The following is a 19,467-nucleotide window of genomic DNA, read 5'->3' on the forward strand; positions in this document are numbered from 1 at the left end:
TCAATTAGCATGTTAGCTGGTGGGGTGTAAGGGGTGTTTAAATTGGCATTTCTGCATTATTTTATTTAGTCTTTTAAGTAACACTTACAATAGTGATCTCTATCCTGTAGCCTAATCCTGGATGAGAGAAACTTCCCTTTCGTCGACAGAATTTTTTGTTGCCAAGGCTGGCATTTAATTGGGCATTTCACATTGTTTTGATCTATGTTGGTCCCCAATTTCTCGGATTTAAAATTCTCAATCTTGTTTAAACATCAACATAGTCTTGCCCATTGTTATCTCTGCAACCTCTGTAGCTGCACAACTACCCCCGTCAAATTATCCTCTGACTCTAGCCTTGTATGCTCCTCTGCCCGATCTCATGCATCTCAGGGCACTTAGAAAATATCAAACTATAACTATCAACGGATTAGACAAAGTCAACATGGATTTATGAAAGAGAAATCATGGTTTGACAAACCTACTGGAGTTTTTTTGAGAAGATAACTAACAGAATAGAATAAGGGAGAACCAGTGGATGTGGTGCATTTGGATTTTCAGAAAGCCTTTGATAAAAGTCCCACATAAGTTAGTGTGTAAAATTAAAGCAGGCAGGAGTAATATATTGGCATGGAATGAGAATTGATTAGCAGACAGGAAAGTGTATGGATAAACGGGTCTTTTTTTTGGAGTTGCAGGTGACTAGGGGGGTGCCTCAGAGTTCAGTGCTTGGGCCCCAACTATTCACAATATATATCAATGATTTGGATGAGGGAACCAAATGTAATATTTCAAAGTTTGCTGATGACACAAAACTTGGTGGGAATGTGAACAATGAGGAGGGTGTTGAGCAGCTTCAAGGTGATTTAGACAGGTTGAGTGAGTGGGCAAACACATGGCAGATGCAGTATAACATGGATAAATGTGAAGTTATTCACTTTGGTAGGAAAAACAGAATGGCAGAGCATTTTTAAATGGCGATAGATTGAGAAATGTTGCTGGACTGCCCAGGTCCCTTTGTACTTGTACGCCAATCACTGAAAGCAAGCGTGCAGGTGCAGCAAGCACTTAAGAAGGCAAATGATATGTTGGCCTTCATTGCGAGAGGACTTGAGTACAGGAGCAAGGATGTCTTAATGCAGCTATACAGGGCCTTGGTGAAACCACACCTGGAGTATTGTGTGCAGTTTTGGTCTCCTTACCTAAGAAAGGACATACTTGCTATAGAGGGAGTGCGTTGAAGGTTCACCAAACTGTTTCCTGGGACATTAATAAGAACGTAAGAGATAGGAGTAGGGGAAGGCCATTTGGCCCCTCAAGCCTGTCCCATTATTCAATAAGATCATGGCTGATCTTCCCCAGGCCTCCACCCCTCTTTCGTGCCAGCTCCTCATAGCCCTCAACTCCCCCATATTTCAAAAACCTATCTAACTCCTCTTTAAATATTTTCAGTGATCTAGCCTGCACAACTATCTAGGGTAGGGAATTCCAGACATTCACTACCTACTGAGAGAAGAAATCCCTTTGCATCTCAGTTTTAAATGAGTGTCCCCCTATTCTGTAACTATGCCCCCTAGTTTGAGATACCCCCACCTAGTGGAAACATCTTCTCAACATCTACCTTGTCAAGCCCCCTCAGAATCTTGTACGTTTCAATAAGATCACCCCTCATTCTTCTAAACTCTAATGAATAAAGGCCTAGCCTGTTTAGCTGTTCTTGATAAGTGAACCCCTTCATCCCAGGAATTAGCCTAGTGAATCTTTCTTGAACTGCTTCCAATGCCAGGATATCCTTTCTTAAATACGGGGACCAAAACTGTACACAGCACTCCTCACTAACACCTTATATAGTTGAAACAAGACTTCTCTGTTTTTAAACTCCAACCCTCTAGCAATACAGGCCAAAATTCCATTTGCTGCCTTAATTACTTACTGCACCTGCATGCTAACTTTTTATGCTTCATGCACAAGAACACCCAGATCCCTCATTGTTGCACTTTTTTTAAAGAGTGTCTCTCCATTTAATAGTCTGTCTTTTGACTCTTCCTACCAAAGTGCATGACCTCACACTTTCCTACATTAAACTCATTCTGCCAAGTTTTTGCCCACTCACTCAATCTATCTGTATCCCCTTGCAGATTCCTTATGTCCTCATCACAACATGTCCTCCCACCTATTTTTGTATCGTCGGCAAATTTGGATACATAACACTCTGCCCCTCCTCCAAGTCATTAATATAGATAGTAAATAATTGAGGCCCTAGGACTGACCCTTGTGGCAGTCCACTAGTTACGTCTTTCCAACTGAAAAAGACCCATTAATCCTGACTCTGTCTTCTGTGCGTTAACCAATCCTCAATCCGTGCTAATACATTACCCCTAATACCGTGAGCTCCTATCTTGCGCAGTAACCTTTCTATATGGCACCTTATCAAATGCCTTCTGGAAATCCAAATATACAACATCTACCTGTTCCCCTTTATAAACTCTGCTTGTTATATCCTCAAAGAACTCTAGCAAACTTGTCAAACATCATTTCCCTTTCACAAAACCATGTTGACTCTGTTTGATTGTGTTAAGCTTTTCTAAATGTCCTGCTATTTCTTCCTTAATAATGGACTGTAGGATTTTCCCAACGACCGATGTTAGGCTGACTGGCCTAAAGTTTCCTGCTTTTTGTCTCCCTCCCTTTTTGAACAGGGGCATCACATTGGTGGTATTCCAATTCGCTGGGACCCTCCCGGAATCCAGTGAGTTCTGAAATATTTCTACCAATGCCTCCACTATCTCGGCAGCAACTTCCTTTAAAACCCTTGGATGCAGGCCCCCAGGCCCTGGTGACTCGTCTGCCTTTAGTCCCATTAGTTTGTCAAATACTTTGTCCCTCGTGCTAGAGACTGTTACAAGATCTTTCCTCCCATGAGCTCCTTGCTTATCTGATATCTTTGGGATGTTTATAGTGTCCTCCACCATGAAGACTGATGCAAAATATTGGTTTAAGTTATCTGCCGTTTCCCTGTTCCCCATTATCAATTCTCCAGTTGCACCCTCCAAGGGTCCCATGCTTACTTCAGCCACTCTTTCTTTTTATATACCCGTTTGTTTTTGTATTTCTTGTCAATTTGTTTTCATACTCAATTTTTTCCCACTTTATTAGCTTTTTAGTCATCAGCTGCTGGTTCATAAAAAAATAAATTCGCAATCCCCTGGCCAACCATTAGTGTTTGCCATTTTGTATGCCTTAGTTTTTGATTGGATACTCTCCTTGACTGCCTTGGTTAACCACAGGTGGTTCTTCCTTCTCTTCAAGTCCTTTTTGACTGGGATAAATTTTTGCTGAGCTTTATGAAATATCTGCTTAAATGTCTGCCACTGCTCATCCACTGACCTCCTTAGTCTATTTTCCCAGCCCACTTTAGACAATTTTCTTCATACCTCTAATTGCCCTTATTTAAGTTGAGGACACTGGTTTGAGACCCAAGTTGCTCGCCCTCAAACTGAATTTGAAATTTTACCATGTTGTGATCGCTGTCCTTAACTATGAGATCTCTTATTAACCCTATTTCATTACACATTACTAGATCTAAAATAGCCTGTTCCCAAGTAGTTTCTGCAACGTATTGCTCCAAGAACCAATCCCTGATATACTGTATGAATTCATCTTCCATGTTGCCCCTGCCAATCTGATTTGCCTAGTCAATATGCAGATTAAAATCAACCATGACAATTTTAGCGCCCTCCTTACGCACCTCCATTGTTTCCTGATTTATACTTTGTCCTACAGTGAGGCAACTCTTTAGGGGCCTATAGACGACTCCCACCTGTGACTTCTTTTCCTTGCTATTTCTTATTTCCACCCAAACTGATTCCACATCATATCTATTGCACTTACGTCACTACTCACCACCGCACTGATACCTTCCTTTATTAACAAAGGTACCAACCTCCTTTTGCTTTTTGCCTATTTTTCTGGTCAAATACCATTGAATATTGAGTTCCCAGTCTTGGTCACCTTGCAACCACGCCTCTGTAACAGCTGTCAAGTCATATTCATTTATTTTTATTTGTGCCATCAACTCGTCTATCTTATTACAAATGCTGCGTGCATTCAGATAAAGAGCCTTAAGCTTTTGACTTTTTACCATTATTATTCATTCTGGTTCTAATTTCTGCTGCATTCTTCTGCTTATATTTTCTTCCCCATTCCTGTCACACTTTTGATTATCGTTCGCCTCTTCAAAATGCTGCACCTCTGCTCTCTTGTTTCTTTTTGATTTTTTTAAAACTTCTCTTCAATTGACCCTTCCCCCAACTAAATAGTTTTAAGTCCTATGTACAGCCCTAGTTATACAATTCGCCAGGACACTGGTCCCAGCATGGTTCAGATGAAGCCCGTCCCAACAGAACAGCTCTCCCTTTCCCCAGTACTGGTGCCAGTGCCCCATGAATCTTTGAGCCACACATTTACCCCTCTAATTTTATTTACTTTATGCCAATTTGCACGTGGCTCAGGTAGTAACCCAGAGATTTGTGGTTCTGCTTTTTAATTTGGCCCTGGCTGCCTGTAGGCCTTCAGCAGAGCCTCTTTTCCAGTCCTACCTATGTCTTTGGTACCTACGTGGACCATGACAACTGGATCCTTCCCCTCCCATTCCAAGTTCCTCTCCAGTCCAGAAGAGATGTCCTTAACTTTGGCACCAGGTAGGCAACACTGCCTTTGGGGCTCTTGTCTTTGCTGCAGAGAACAGTATCTATTCCCCTAACTATGCTATCCCCTATTACTGCTACATTTCTGTTTTCTCCCCCAACTTGAATGGTGCTCTGTACCATGGTGCTGTGGTCAGTTCACTCCTCCTCCCTGCAATCAGTGCCCTCCTCCACACCAGGAGCAAGAACCTTGTACCTATTGAACAAGGGCACTGGCTGAGGCCCCTCCAAAGCTAAGTTCTGGATCCCCATACCTGCCTCACTCACAGTCACACCCTCCTGTCCCTGACCATGGTCCAAATTTGATTGATTTAATCTAAGGGCTGTGATTGTTTCATGAAACACAGTGTCCAGGTAACTCTCCCCCTGCCTGATGTGTCGCAGTGTCCACAGTTCGGACTCCAACTCATTGACTCTGAGCCGAAGTTCCTCTTGCAGCCAACACTTGCTGCAAATGTGATCACCGTGGATTGCACTGGTCCATCAGCTCCCAGATAGTAAGGGTGCAACATATTGCCTGCCCAGCCATCTCTTCTATTTAATTAATTTAGGTGTTAAATAATTTTAACGTGAATTTCTTAACTGTACTCTTCAGCTGTAAAAATGTCTCCTGATTTAGATCACTTGGCCAATCAAAAGAGACAAGAAACAGATATACCCACCAATCACCTATCTGTTTTCCTGTGACATCACGTTTTGGCTCTTGACAGGTTGAAGGGGCTCTCTGCTGCTGGTTTTTATCTCTCGCTGCCCCCCTCATGCAGGTTTGCTCTCCTCGCGCTCTTTTACCCTGCACCTCTGCCGCTCTCCTTCCACCCTTTTGCCCGGTGCCCCTTCGCGTCCTTTGTCGTATGAGGAGAGATTAGACCAACTAGGCCTGTATCAACTTGAGTTTAGAAGAATGAGAGGGGATCTTAATGAAACATATAAAATTCTGACAGGGCTGGACAGACTGGATGCAGGAATGAATGAATGAAAGGAATGAATGAAGGAATGTTTACTTTGGCTGGGGGTTTAGAATAAGGGGTCACAGTCTCAGATCTGACCATTTAGGACTGAGATAAGGAGAAACTTCTTCACTCAGAGGCTGACGAACCTGTGGTATTCTCTATCACAGAAGACTTTGGCGGTGTCAAGAGGTATGGGGAGAATGTGGGAGTATGGCATTGAGCTAGAAGATCGGCCATGATCATATTGAATGGCAGAGCAAGTTTGAAGAGCCGAATGACCTACTCCTCCTATTTTCTATGTTTTTATGCCTGTCATGGACAGACATACCTTCTGCTGCCTTGATCCCATGCTCTGGAATTCCTAATCTAAACCCCTTCTTCCTTGTGATTCCTTGAAACCCATTTTTTCAACCAAATATTTGGTCACCCCTTGTAATGCCTGCTCTGATGATTTGGCATTCAATTTTTTTCCTTTGCAGCTCTACTAAGTACCTTAGAATTTTTATTTCTTTAATTTCTTTATTTAACATGTTAAATGCATTATATAAATACAAGCTAGACTGGACATCAAATTGCATTGTGACTCCAGTTGAAGAGCAGTCTGGTGCAGATGCAGCAGGTTAAGTGAATGTTTCCTCAGCTTTAATTTCTGATTTACGTAAAACTTTGATCATTATATTTAGTAGTTGCACTTCACTCATCAGGTTAAAGGCATATTTGTACTGTATTGCAAGTCACAATTGTTTTTGAATATGACTACAAGACAACTAAGAGCAACTAACTGTAGGGGAGGTGCTTGGCACAATTGGCTAGATGGTCAGCGTGTGGTACATAATAATGCCAATTGTGTGGGTCTGATTTCTGTTCTGGCTGAGGTTATACTTGGGACCTGCCTCCTTGCCTTGTCCCTGAGTGGAAGACAATGACCAACCACAACTGGAAAAAAGCAGACAAGGAAATGACTCGGGACGAAGCATCAGTGAAGAGTGAGCCAAGGGACCTGCCTTTGGACAGAGTACACAGGAATAAATAAATAAATTAACTGACTGTAGCAAGCTTGCGATTTGTCATGTCTAATCTTATTATTAGCTAAAGTCTTTTTATGACATGCCCACACCAACTGAGTTTTAGTGTATATATGATTTGATATGTTTCACTCTGATGTGATTTACTTCATCACTGTAAGTCTCGTAAAGAACGATTTGCATTTACATAGCATCCAAAGTGCTTTACAGCCGAGGAAGTACTTTTTGAAGTGTAGTCACTGGCTGAAATCTTCTGGTCTCCAGATTGTTAGAGACCAGATGTATGACTTGAGGTACGCATCAGGGCCCTGTGGAAGACCCAGCACGCTGAAGTTGATGGGATTACCTGGGAAGTTTGAACTTCTGATGGGTAATTTTCCTGCTGCCCAGGACCCTTCCTGAAAGTTTCTGGATTGTTGAGTTAGAGCTGGTGCCTTGGGACCATTACGTAGTACATACTTGAATAATCACCCAGGAAATGTTAGACAGAAAAATCCTAGTCTAACCCCTGGGTAACTACAGAACTGACCCCCCACCCCCCACCCACCCACACACACAATTTCACCACCCCTATCCGCCCCCCGCAACCCAAACACTCAGTGATGCAACCCCCCCCCCCCCGCCAACCTACTGATTATCCCACCTGACCTGACTCCTGCTCACAACTGTGCTACCCCCTGCTTCACTTGACCTGACTACTCCCTGACCAGACCTGACTACTCCCCACCACCCTGCCATGCCCACAACTTGATCGCTGCCCTACCCAACGTATCTACTTGCTGATGTTCACCTCGCCAACGCTCAGCCATTCACTAATATTTATCCACATTTACCCTGGATATTTAAACTTGCCTTACAGTAGCTGGCAGTATAGAAAGGGGGCATGTCCAGTTGTTCCCCACCCCACCGGCCCTGAAAGTTAATCCGATGTGATGGAGTTCCCTGAGGAACTGCACACTTTGTATTACCGGAGAAGCTTGGTTTGGAAGACCTGGCCAGAGATATGGAGCTGTTTTGGAGTGCAGTCAGAGCAGCAGTCTGCTGGTGATTGCTGCTTCGCGGCAGATTCAGGTCACTGCTGTAGTGTTGGAAACGCTTTGTGAATTTGTGAACAGCAAATGCCCACAAACAGCAATGTGATAATGGCAAGATAACCTGCTCCAGAAATTTTGATTGGGACAAATATTGGCCAGGGTACTAGGGATAACACCCTTGCCCTCCTTCAAAATATTGCCATGAAATCATTTTACTCCCTCAGTGCTGCACTGGATTGTCAGCCTTGGAATAACAGACTCCAACTGGTCCAGAGTATGCCAGGCCACATCTTGGTCCCAAGGCTGAATGTAATTGTTGTTCTCATCCCGCGAGTTGGCCTTGAACCCACAACCTTCTGACCAGGAGGCAAATGTGCTATCAATTGAGCCAAGGCTGATTTGAATAGTTGTAAAGCCCCAACTAATATAGTGAACCAAAACAAAGCAAATGGGAAAACTAGTTGCCATTGATATTTAGTTGTGCATTGCAAAGTGCTCTTCTCATAATCGTCAAAAAAAAGCCATCCAACAGCTTAGTTTGATGACTGCAACTTTAAAAGCAGATTAGGCTGGCATCACAAAATTTAAAGCATTCAATCGGTAAACAACGGAGGATTCGTGCAACACTGGGCTCTAGAAGACAACTTTAATATGCATTTGGGCTTTCTGACTGCCTCTCACCAAACAGGCACTTTGTTTCAAGGGGCATAGTCTCTGGCTAAGGGGATTGCTGCTTTAGGAGGAAAATTTCTTCACTGATAGGGTTGTGAGTCTTTGGAATTCCACACCCCAGAGTACTCTGAATACATGGTTGATGAGTATATTAAAGGCTGAGATCAATAGATTTTTTTGAACTCAAGGGATCTGGTGATCAGAAAGGAAAATGGAGGTTAGGCCAAGGCTCAGTCATAATCTTAATAAATGGCTGACCAAACTTGAGGGGCATTTGGCCTACTTCTTCTATCTTGCATGTTCTTCAAAAGGGAAGAGGTGTTTAGTTGGAGAAAATGGCTAACAACACTTCACCTTGTCACTCTTTGTTCTCGGATGGCAAACAAAGACCTCTAATTTATATTAATAATTCCAGGACATATGGGTTCCACTTGTTCAACAAAATAAAGAAGCTTGAGAGACGTTGTTAATTTTGTGTAGAATAGGTCATAAATTTGAAATTGGACTATTACAAGAGAGCCAAAATAATCCTAATGGTGCATTCACTCGGGAGATCTCTGTGATCTTGGAATAACAACTATCCAGGGTATGATGGACCATATTCAGCCTTGGGACCAAGAAAGATCAAGGACGTTTCCTATTGATGCCCCTGCTGAGCGAAGTAATTTTATGCTTGGGAGTGAAAAAGTACCACAATGGTCAATTCTTCTAGGCCATGGAAATGCAGTGTGGAAGGGATTGACTGAGAAACGCATCAAAAATTGACTCTCACTGCAGTTTCACCCTTGAAGAATCTATTTGAAAAACTTGAATTCTAACACACATTAACTGTGGCGTGTGTATAAGTGGGGCTGATGTGGCCTGTGTCTGGCTGGCAGGTGCAGAAATTATATCTGCTGGGAATGTAAAATGGCTGAAAATAGTGGAAGAGAATGAAAATTACCTTTATGTGCAAGTTGATTGCCGATGTCATGTTTGAGTAAAGAAAATCCAGATTTAATTGTCACATTAAATAATGATGTCTGTGCGCAAAAATGCTGCTTTATGTTGCAGAATGCCACTGGTGATGTATGACCTTCCTTGAAGGAAAAAGAAACTTTTTTCCTTGCAGTAAACATTTTGTACAATGTGTAGAACGGTGGATCTATTCTGTACTGTTTTAAAGCAATAACTTTGGGTTGAATATTCATAATCTCACTTCTGTCAAAGTAACTGTGGCAGAATGGGAATCTGATCATACTAATGGAAGAAAGAAATATATGCATTTGTAGCGTGCCTTTCATGACCTCAATGTCTCAAAGCACTTTACAGAGCTTTGCTTATGAAGGATAGCCACTGTTGTGTTTTAATAAACCTGACAGCATGGCAAGCTCCCACTGGCAGCATTGTGATAATGACCAGATAATCTTTTGATAAATATTGTCCAGGAAACTCATCAAAATAGTGATGGAATCTATTATGTCAGCTTGACAGAGCAGATGGGACTTCGGTTTAACACCTGATCAAAAGTGGCACCTCTGACTGTGTCATACCCTCTCAAATACTGCGCTAGAAGGTCAGTCTAGATTTTGTGCTTAAATCTCTGGAGTGTGGTTTTAACCCAGAATCTTTTGACTCTTGAGGCAAGAGTGCTACTAACTGAGCTACAGCTGCCACTTAGAGGAGTCTTTGATTACAAGAGTTTCTGGGGTTAAGTCATTTTCATGAAGCAGGTGCAGAGGAAACAGTGTGCAGTGCTTATCTGACACAATTGGGTTTTAAAAATGAATGAGATTTGAGATTGATTCCCTTCATAGGGTGGCCAGTTTCCCTGGATAGTCATATATCCATGTCATGATCCCTAGTCTGCAACATTCCTGTGGACTCCTTGGTGCTGCTCCACTCCAGTAAATATTTTGCTTAGCTTAACCCCTTCAACTTTGATAATATGGAGACCACTGTGTGTCTATTTTCAGTTTATTCTTTGCAACTGTCATTCCCACTTCTTTTTGTCCATGTGGTTAATATTCGTAAGCTGCACACAAAGTTACAGCTGAACATCTTTTAAGTGGCTGACCAGAATTTGTACAAATTATCAGATCCCATTTTAAGTCGCAATCCTCCACTCTCCTCTGCTTTTTTCTCTCTCTAATCTCATGGTTCCTGCTTGATCTCACTAAATGTTGCTGTGCTCCTGATTTTTTAATATATGCAGCTCACCTCCCATGTATCTACTGCTTACTCCCACCAGGTGGTGCTGTCTTCCCTGTAGGTCAGGCTTGTCCAACTCATTCACTCGGTGCGGGATGGGGGGGCACATTTGCGCTTTATTCTCGCTCGGGGCTGATGAGCAAATTTGGAAAAATGTTTGGCATAATAAACTCCATTCCGAAAAACAAGTTGATCTCTGAAGGGAAGAAACAATTGCTGAGCAAAAGTACAGCAACGTCACAGCAATAAATTAAGCTTAAAAAGAGTAATTAATAAAAATGAGAGGGTCTCGTGCGGTGCCTCACATTCACCACGGCAACTTCATTCTCTCCCCCCTCCCCCCCACCCCCTGCTGGGCCCTGTGCACCTTCGCTTCTCTTGGCCTGGCAGCCCTCAGCACACTTCCCAACACCTGTGTTCACTGCTCTGCTGATCAGAGACTGTTTCTCTCCCTCAGTTGCTGTTGATAAGCTCAATGAGCCTATCAGCAGCAAATGTGGAGGATAAGGACGTATTATGGGAGGAGTAGCTCCATGCAGAATCATGAATTGAAGCTCACCTGCTTGACCAGAATTTTGAAAACTGGCCCTGGGGGCCACAAGGGGGCTTCCCGCACACTGGACAAGCCTGCTGTAGGACTATTTCTGTGCCGTTGACTAAATCCTGCATTGTTTCAGCAATGCCTGCAAAATAAAACATAACTTACTTTGTGGCTAAGTTAGATGCTGTGGAAAGATTAAAGGCTGATGCCAAATAGCTGCAAGTGTTCCTTGATTTGGGGGTTCTAGAGGAGTGTTATGCAGGCGAATAAAAACATAAGAAATTGAAGCAGGAGATCATGCTGCTCATCAAACCTGTTCCACCATTCAGTAAGATCTTGGCTGAAGCAAGAAATGAAACATAGGGCCAATAGAGACAAAGAAGATGATGTATGCATAGAGGAGCAGGGCAAGGTTTTAATGAGATATTTCATGGGTGCTTTGTTTACTGTGAACAGAATGATAAGTATCAGTAGAAGTGGGCGATGGTAGAGATAATGGATGGGGTGAAAATTGATAGACAAGATTGACTGGAAAAGTTGTCTATGCCAAGAAAGGGGAAGTTGCCTGGCCAAGATGGTTTGCATTCCAGGTTGCTGACATAAGTGTGGTGGGAGATAACGGAAGGGCTTGCCTTAACCTTCTAATCTCCCTTGGATACAGGGGAGATGCCAGAGTATTGGAAAGTGACAAATCTGACACCCTTGTTCAAGAAGGGATGTAAGGCTACTTCTAGTAACTACAGGCCAGTCAGTATAACATCAGTGATGGGTAAGGTTTTCGAGACCATGATCAGGGAAAATAATTAACAGCCTTCTGGAGAGATTTGTAAAACTCGGATTGTGTTTGACTAATTTAATTGAATTTTTTGCTGAAGTAAGAGAGAAGGTTGAGCGGAATGCAGTGCATGTTATCTATATGGATTTTCAGAAAACATTTGACAAAATACCACATAAAAGGTTGGTTAACAAAATTGAGGCTACTCCCAATGAGTAAGAAAAAGTCCAAGGGGTAGACATGCCATCTGTGGTTAACTAGAATGGTTCAAGATAGTATCAAACTTAAGGAAAAGGTATATAATTATGAAAGGATTGGTGGAAGGCCAGAAGATTGGACAGAATATAAAGAACAGTAAAAAATGACTAAAAGATTAATAAAGGAAAATTAGAGCATGAGAGAAAGCTAGTCAGAAATATAAACACCATAAGAGTTTCTGTAAATATTTAAAGAAACGAATTAACAAAGTGAGCATTGGTCCGATAGAAAGTGAATCTGGAGAATTGATAATGGAAAACCAGGAAATGGCAGATGAATTGAACAGGTATTTTGTGTCACTCTTCACTATAGAGGATACATGTAATGTCCCACAAGCAGCTATAAATCAGGAAATAGAAGGGACGGAGGAACTCAGGAAAATTACAATCGCTAGGGAAGTGGTACCGAGTAAATTATTGAAACTGTGGGCTGAAGAGCGCCCAGATCCTGATGGACTTCACACTAGGGCCTTGAAAGAAGTGGCTTGTGAGACAGTTGATGCATTGGTTTTAATTTTCCAAAACTCCTTAGATTCAGGGAAGGTCCCATTAGGTTGGAAGATAGTAAATATAACTTCATATTCAGAAAGGGAGAGAGACAGCAAGCAGGTAATTACAGGGCAATTAGCTTAACATCTGCCATAGCGAAAATGTTAGCTATTATTAAAGAAGCTATAGCAGAGCACTTGGATAAGTTCAAGGTTATCAGGCAGAGTCAACATGGCTTTGTGGGAGGTGAAATCATGTTTAACCAACTTATTGGAGTTCTTTGAGGAAGTAACATGCTGTGGATAAAGGGGAACCGGTGGATGCCCTGTACTTGGATTTCCAGAAGGCATTTGATGAACTACCTGTTCAAAGCTTATTGCGGAATTCAAAAACATGCCTAGCTCACAGGAAACAGCAAGCAGGCGTAAATGAATCTTTTTCTGGTTGGCAGGATGTAACAAGTGGTGTGCCACAGGGACCTCAACTGTTTACAATTTATATGAATGACATGGATGAAGGGATGGTTGCCAAATTTGCTAATGACACGGATAGGTAGGAAAGTAAGCTTGAAGAGGACTTAAGGAGGCGACAAAGGGACATAGGTTAAGTGAGTGGGCAAAGATCTGGCAGATGGAGTATAATGTGGGAAAATGTGAAATTGTCCAACTTAGCAGGAAGAATAAAAGAGAATATATTATCTAAATGGTGAGAGATTGCTGAGCTCTGAGATGCAGAGGGACCTGGGTGTCTTAAGTGTATGAATCAAAAAAGGCTAGTATGCAGGTACAGTAAATAATTAAGAAAGCTAACAGAATGTTGTCATTTATTACGAGGGGAATTAAATACAAAAATAGCGAAGTTATCTTTCTGTTATACAGAGCATTAGTGTTTCCTCTTGTGGGAGAATCTAGAGCAAGGGGTCACTGTTTAAAAATAAGGGATTGCCCATTTAAAACAGGTGAAGTGAATTTTTTCCTCAGAATCATGAGTCTTTGGAACACTCTTCCTGGAAAGCTGGTGGAAACAGAGTCTTTAAATATTTTTAAGGCAGAGGTGGATAGATTCTTGGTAAGCTAGGGAGTGATAGGTTATCGGGGGTAGGTGGGATGCAGATTTGAGGTTACTGTCAGATCAGCCATGATCTTATTAAATGGCTGAGCCAGCTCAAGGGGCCGAATGGCCTACTCCTGCTCCTTGTTCATATGTTGATTTTTTTCTTTAAAAAGCGCGTTGTGGTGCATGCGTTATTTATCCCAGAACATGACCTGCATGCTACCTTTTCAGGCTGTTGTGTACTTGGGCAGCTTAATGGGAACATTGGAGACTAGGGATTACTCCTCTGCTCTCCGTTTCCTACATTAACATAGTGACTTTGTATTTCAAAGGTGCTTCATCAGTGTAAAGCACTTTGGGAAGCCTGGTAGTCGTGCAAGGTGTTATATAAATGCAAGTTCTTCTTTCTTTGATACTTTAAAGATTGCAGATAATACAGTAGATGATATAGATGAAAGAAGTAAACCTTGAGGAATACAGGAACAGTCAGGAGGACATAGAATGTGAAATAGTCAGACACATGGCAGATGCTTGGTCCAGGTGATCAGAATGTAGAATTGGTTTGGGTGGAGATGAGGAATAGTAGGGGAAAGAAGTCACCAGTGGGTGTGATTTACAGGCCCCCTAACAATAACCACAATGTAGGACAAAGTACACAGGAAGAAATGTTGTGTGCCTGTGATAAAGGGACAGCAATAATCATGGGTGATTTTAATCTACATCTAAACTGGAAAAATGAGATTGGCAGCAGTAGCCTGAATGAGTTTGTAGAATGCTTTTGAGAGAGATTTTTTTTAGAACACCATGTTCTGGAACCAACCTGAGAGCAGGTTATATTACACTTGGTATTGTGTAATGTAACAGGATTTTTTAATAACTTCAGGATAAAGACACCCCTAGGTAGCAGTGACCACAATATGACTGAATTTTACATACAGTTTGAAAGGGAGAAGAGTGGGTCTAAGATGAGTATCTTAAACTTAAGTAAGGGCAACTATGTGGACATGAAAGCTGAGCTAGCTGAAGTGAACTGGGATACTAGGCTAGGGGATAGATCAATAGAGAAGCAGTGGCAGACAATTAAGGGGATATTTCAGAATACTCGATCAGTATATTCCTACTATAAAGAAAAATTCTAAAAAGAGGACCCGCCATCCATATTTAACTAAAGATGTTAAGGAAAGCGTCAAACTTAAGGAAAAAGTATATAACTGCGCAAAGGTGAGTGGCAGGTCAGATGAAAAGTCAGAATATAAAGAATGGCAGACAATGGCAAAAAGATTAATAAGGAGAAAGAGAGTGAGTACGAGAGGAAACTAACTAGAAATGTAAAAACGATAGCAAGAGGTTTTACAGGTACGGAAAAAGGAAAAGAGTAAGTAAGGTGAGTGTTGTTGTTCTAGAGTCTGAAAATGGGGAGTTAATGGTACATAATAAGGAAAATTGCAGATGAAATGAACAAATATCTTGCTTCTGTCTTCACTATAGAGGATACAAAAAACATTCCAGTAATAGCTGTAAATCAGGAGGTGGAAGGGAGAGGGGAACTTGGTGAAATTACAATCACTAGGAAAGTGGCATTGAGAAAACTGATGGAGCTGCAGGCTGACAAGTCTCTGGGTCCTGATGGATTTCATCCTAGTGTCTTAAAAGAGGTGGCTATTGAAGTAGTAGATGCGTTGGTGTTAATTTTCCAAAATTTGTGAGAATCTGTAAAGATTCCATCAGATTGGAATGTAGCAAATATAACCCCTCTCTATTCACGAAGGGAGAGAAGCTGAAAACAGGAAACTATAGGCTAGTTAGCTTGACATCTGTCGTAGGGAAGGCATTAGAATCAACCATTAAGGAGGTTATAGCTGGGCACTTAGAGAAACTCATGGTAATCCGGAAGAGTCAACATAGTTTGTGAATTGGGGATCATGTTTAACCAATTTATTGGAGTTCTTTGAAGGAGTAACATGCGCTGTGGATAAAAGGGAGCCTATAGAAGTGTTGTACTTGGATTTCCAGAAGGCATTTGATAAGGTGTCATATCAAATGTTATTGCAGATACTAAAAGCTTATGGTGTAGGGGTTAACATATTAGAATGGATAGAAGATTACCTGGCTGGCAGAAAAGAGAGTATGGATAAATGGGTCCTTTTGATTTGTAGGCTGTGATGAGCAGAGCCCCATGGGGTCTGTGCTGGGGCCTCAACTTTTTATAATTTATATCAATGACTTAGATAAGGAGAGTGAAGGCATGGCAACTAAATTTGCCAATGACACAAAGACAGGTAGGAAAGTACATGGTGAAGAGGACTTAGTGAAGTTGCAGACGGATATAGATAGGTTGATTGGGCAAAAATCTGGCAGATGGGAAAATGTGAAGCTGTTCACTTGGCATGAAGCATAAAAAAGCAGAGTATTACATAAACGGAGAACAGCTGCTGAATTCCGAGGTGCGGAGAGATCTAGTTCTAGTGCATAAGTCACAAAAAGTATGCAAGTACAGCAAGTGATTAAGAAGGCTAATGGAATGCTATCTTTTATGAGAGGGATTGAACATAAAAGTAAGGATGTTATCCTTCAGTTATACAGGGCAATGGTGAGACCACATGTCGAATACTTTATGCAGTTTGATCTCCTTATTTAATGAAAGTTGTAAGTGCTTTGGAGGTGGTTCAGAGGAGGTTTACTAGATTGATACCTGGAATGAGTGGGTTGACATATGAAGATAGGCTGGACAGGCTGGGCTTCTTTCCACCAGAGTTTAGAAGAGTGTGGGGTGACTTGATTGAACTGTCAAGACCATTCAGGATCTTGTATGAAGTGGACATGGAAAGGATGTTTCCTCTTGTGGGTGAATCCAGAACTAGGGGCACTGGTTTAAAATTAGGGGTTGCCCTTTTAGGACAGAGTTGAGGAGAGATTGTTTTCTGAGGGTTGTGCAACTTTGGGACTCTGACTCCGAAGGCGGTGGAGGCAGAGTCATTAAAGATTTTTAAGGCAGAGGTAGATAGATTCTTGTTAGGCAAGGGAATCAAAGGTTATCACAGGTAGATAAGAATGTGGAATTCGAAACACAAACAGATCAACCATGATCTTATTGAATGGCAGAACAGGCTCGAGGGGCCAATAGCATACTTCTATTTTGTGTGTTTGTATGCTGTATATTCTCATGTTTTACACAACTAATCAAGAAAGGAAATATCAATTAATTATCTATAATAGGAAACATTGTGAACCTTCGGTATGTTTTAGTATTTCACAACTGAACATGTTGCCAGTGAAAATATTTGATATTGGACAATTTGTGTTGAAAGCTGTAGAGGTTAATATGAAGCTGTGACTTTATATGGTTTTTTTGTGTCATTGGTTGGCTCTGACTTCTCCAATCTACAGAGGTTTCTTATTGTAACAAATAGTGCTATATAAAACATTTACCACCTTTCCTCTCCACAAAATTTCCATTTGCTTGAAACCCAGTCACCTGAATGAAAAGAAGAAAAGTGCTCTTTATAGTTGTACAGTTCGAGTATCCTTTATCCGAAACTTGAGGGGCCAATTGCATTTCAGATTTCAGATAATTTTGGTTTTCGGATACTGCATCTGAACTTATATTATTACAATAGCTTAAGCCTAGGCTAACTATAGTCTAAAGTAAATAAAATGGCTAGAAAAGTAGGATGTATCACTGAATAATTTTCTTTGACATGTTCACGACAAAATTTGCAAGGTAAACAATGTAGACAAACAACTAGAGTTCCCACAGTAAAGGTTGGTGAGTTTGAAAAAAGTGCACTTTTTTTGGATGTTTGGTTTTTGAATAAAGGGTACTCGACCTGTGTTACAGTGGGTTCATTGTTGCTTTGATAGTTTGAAGTTCAGATAAAGGATTCTTGGCCTGTAGTATAGAGCTGCATCAACTTAAATGGTGACTGATACGAAATTGATAACTTGCTGTTCAGTTTGAACATAATGGTCAATATTTCACAGCTGAGTTATATTCACATTTCAAATATGTCCCATGTTATGGCTTGCAAAGCAATATTTGAAAGTAATTCCATGTTTCATCTGATAGCAGAAAGTGGGCCGCAGAATGAAGCAGACGTATCAAGTGATGAGACTGAAGAGGAATTTACAGCAGATGGTAAGAAGTGGGGTAATTCTGTTTTCCTGTTTTGAGCCCCCTTAAAATGTTATATTTGCTATTGCTCTGATTGCAATATGCAAAACATTAATATAGAAGTTACTGAAATGGTAGTTTTATTGATTTAAAAATTATTCCGCATATATTGGAATTTTTGGAAAAATTTTAACCATCAATTGCAAGACCAAGTACTTACAAAGATTTGGTAAACTTGCATTTAAAATGTGGAGTGATTGTAACCATACAAATGAAACAACAGAAACCTATTTTCCCGTGCTGCTCGGTCTGATCTGTTGAATTTTCAAATAAGACTTGTAGGTGTTTCACAGAATCACAGAATTTCTCTGTGCAGAAGAAGCCCTTCGGCACATCAAGTCTGCACCGACACATGAGAAACACCTGACCTACCTACCTAATCCCATTTACCAGCACTTGGCCAATAGCCTTGAATGATCTGACGTGCCAAGTGCTATTCCAGGTACTTTTTAAAGAATGTGAGGCAACCTGCCTCTACCACCCTCCCAAGCAGTGCATTCCAGACTGTCAACACCCTCTGGGTAAAAAGGTTTTTCCTCTCATTCCCCCCTAAACCTCCTGCCTCTTTCTTTGGCATTTCGAGTCCTCATGACCTTCAACAGAACTGAGTAAAATTAGGAGAAGGGTGAAATATAAGCTGGTTTAAGATGGGGGGTGGTGTGGGGGGAGAGAAGTGGGGGTGGGGGGGTGGTGTGGTTGTAGGGACAAGTAAGCAGTGATAGGAGCAGATAATCAAAAGATTTCACAGACGAAAGAACAAAGAGGTGTTGAAGGTGGTGATATTATTCTAAGAGAATGTGCTAATTACGAATGGATGGCTGGACACACAAGGTACAGCTCTAGTGCGGGTGGGGTGAAATAAGGCTAACAGGGCCTAAAAGGTATAGATTTAAAAATAATAGAAATAGGTGGGAAAAGAAAACTCTATATAAATTATTGGAAAAAACAAAAGGGAGGGGGAAGAAACGGAAAGGGGTTAGGGGATGGAGGAGGGAGTTCAAGATCCAAAGTTGTTGAATTCAATATTCAGTCTGGAAGGCTGTAAAATGCCTAGTTGGAAGATGAGGTGCTGTTCCTCCAGTTTGCATTGAGCTTCACTGGAACAATGCAGCAAGCCAAGGACAGACATGTGGGCAAGAGAGTAAGGTGGAGTGTTAAAATGACAAGTGACAGGGAGGTTTGGGTCATTCTTGCGGACAGACCGCAGGTGTTCTGCAAAACGGTCACCCAGTTTGCGTTTGGTCCCTCCAATGTAGAGGAGACCGCATTGGGAGCAACGAATGCAGTAGACTAAGTTGGGTGAAATGGAAGTGAAATGCTGCTTCACTTGAAAGGAGTTTTTGGACCCTTGAGCAGTGAGGAGAGAGGAAGTGAAGGGGCAGGTGTTGCACCTTTTGTGTATGCATGGGGAGGTGCCATAGGTGGGGTTTGAGGAGTAGGGGGTGATGGAGGAGTGGACCAGGGTGTCCCGGAAGGAACGATCCCTACGGAATGCCGCCGGGGGGGTGAAGGGAAGATGTGTTGGTGGTGGCATCATGCTGCAGTTGGTGGAAATGGCGGAGGGTGATCCCTTGAATGCGGAGGATGGTGGGGTGATAAGTGAGGACAAGGGGTACCCTATCATG

At 41.7% G+C, this 19,467-nt stretch overlaps 1 protein-coding gene across 9 annotated transcripts in view; it reads left to right on the forward strand.

Moving 5' to 3' along the window:
- LOC121283176 (general transcription factor II-I-like) overlaps positions 1-19,467 on the forward strand; it is a 194,479-nt gene that overhangs the window by 94,435 nt on the left and 80,577 nt on the right. For 8 of the 9 annotated variants that reach the window (XM_041197396.1, XM_041197395.1, XM_041197397.1 and 5 more), the window contains one exon: positions 17,738-17,806. In XM_041197396.1, the coding sequence (XP_041053330.1) occupies positions 17,738-17,806 (69 nt within the window). The remainder of the gene's footprint in view (positions 1-17,737; positions 17,807-19,467) is intronic. The other variant, XM_041197392.1, reaches the window with a different exon arrangement.

This window comes from Carcharodon carcharias, chromosome 10 (assembly GCF_017639515.1).
Source record: "Carcharodon carcharias isolate sCarCar2 chromosome 10, sCarCar2.pri, whole genome shotgun sequence".
NCBI lineage: Eukaryota > Metazoa > Chordata > Chondrichthyes > Lamniformes > Lamnidae > Carcharodon > Carcharodon carcharias.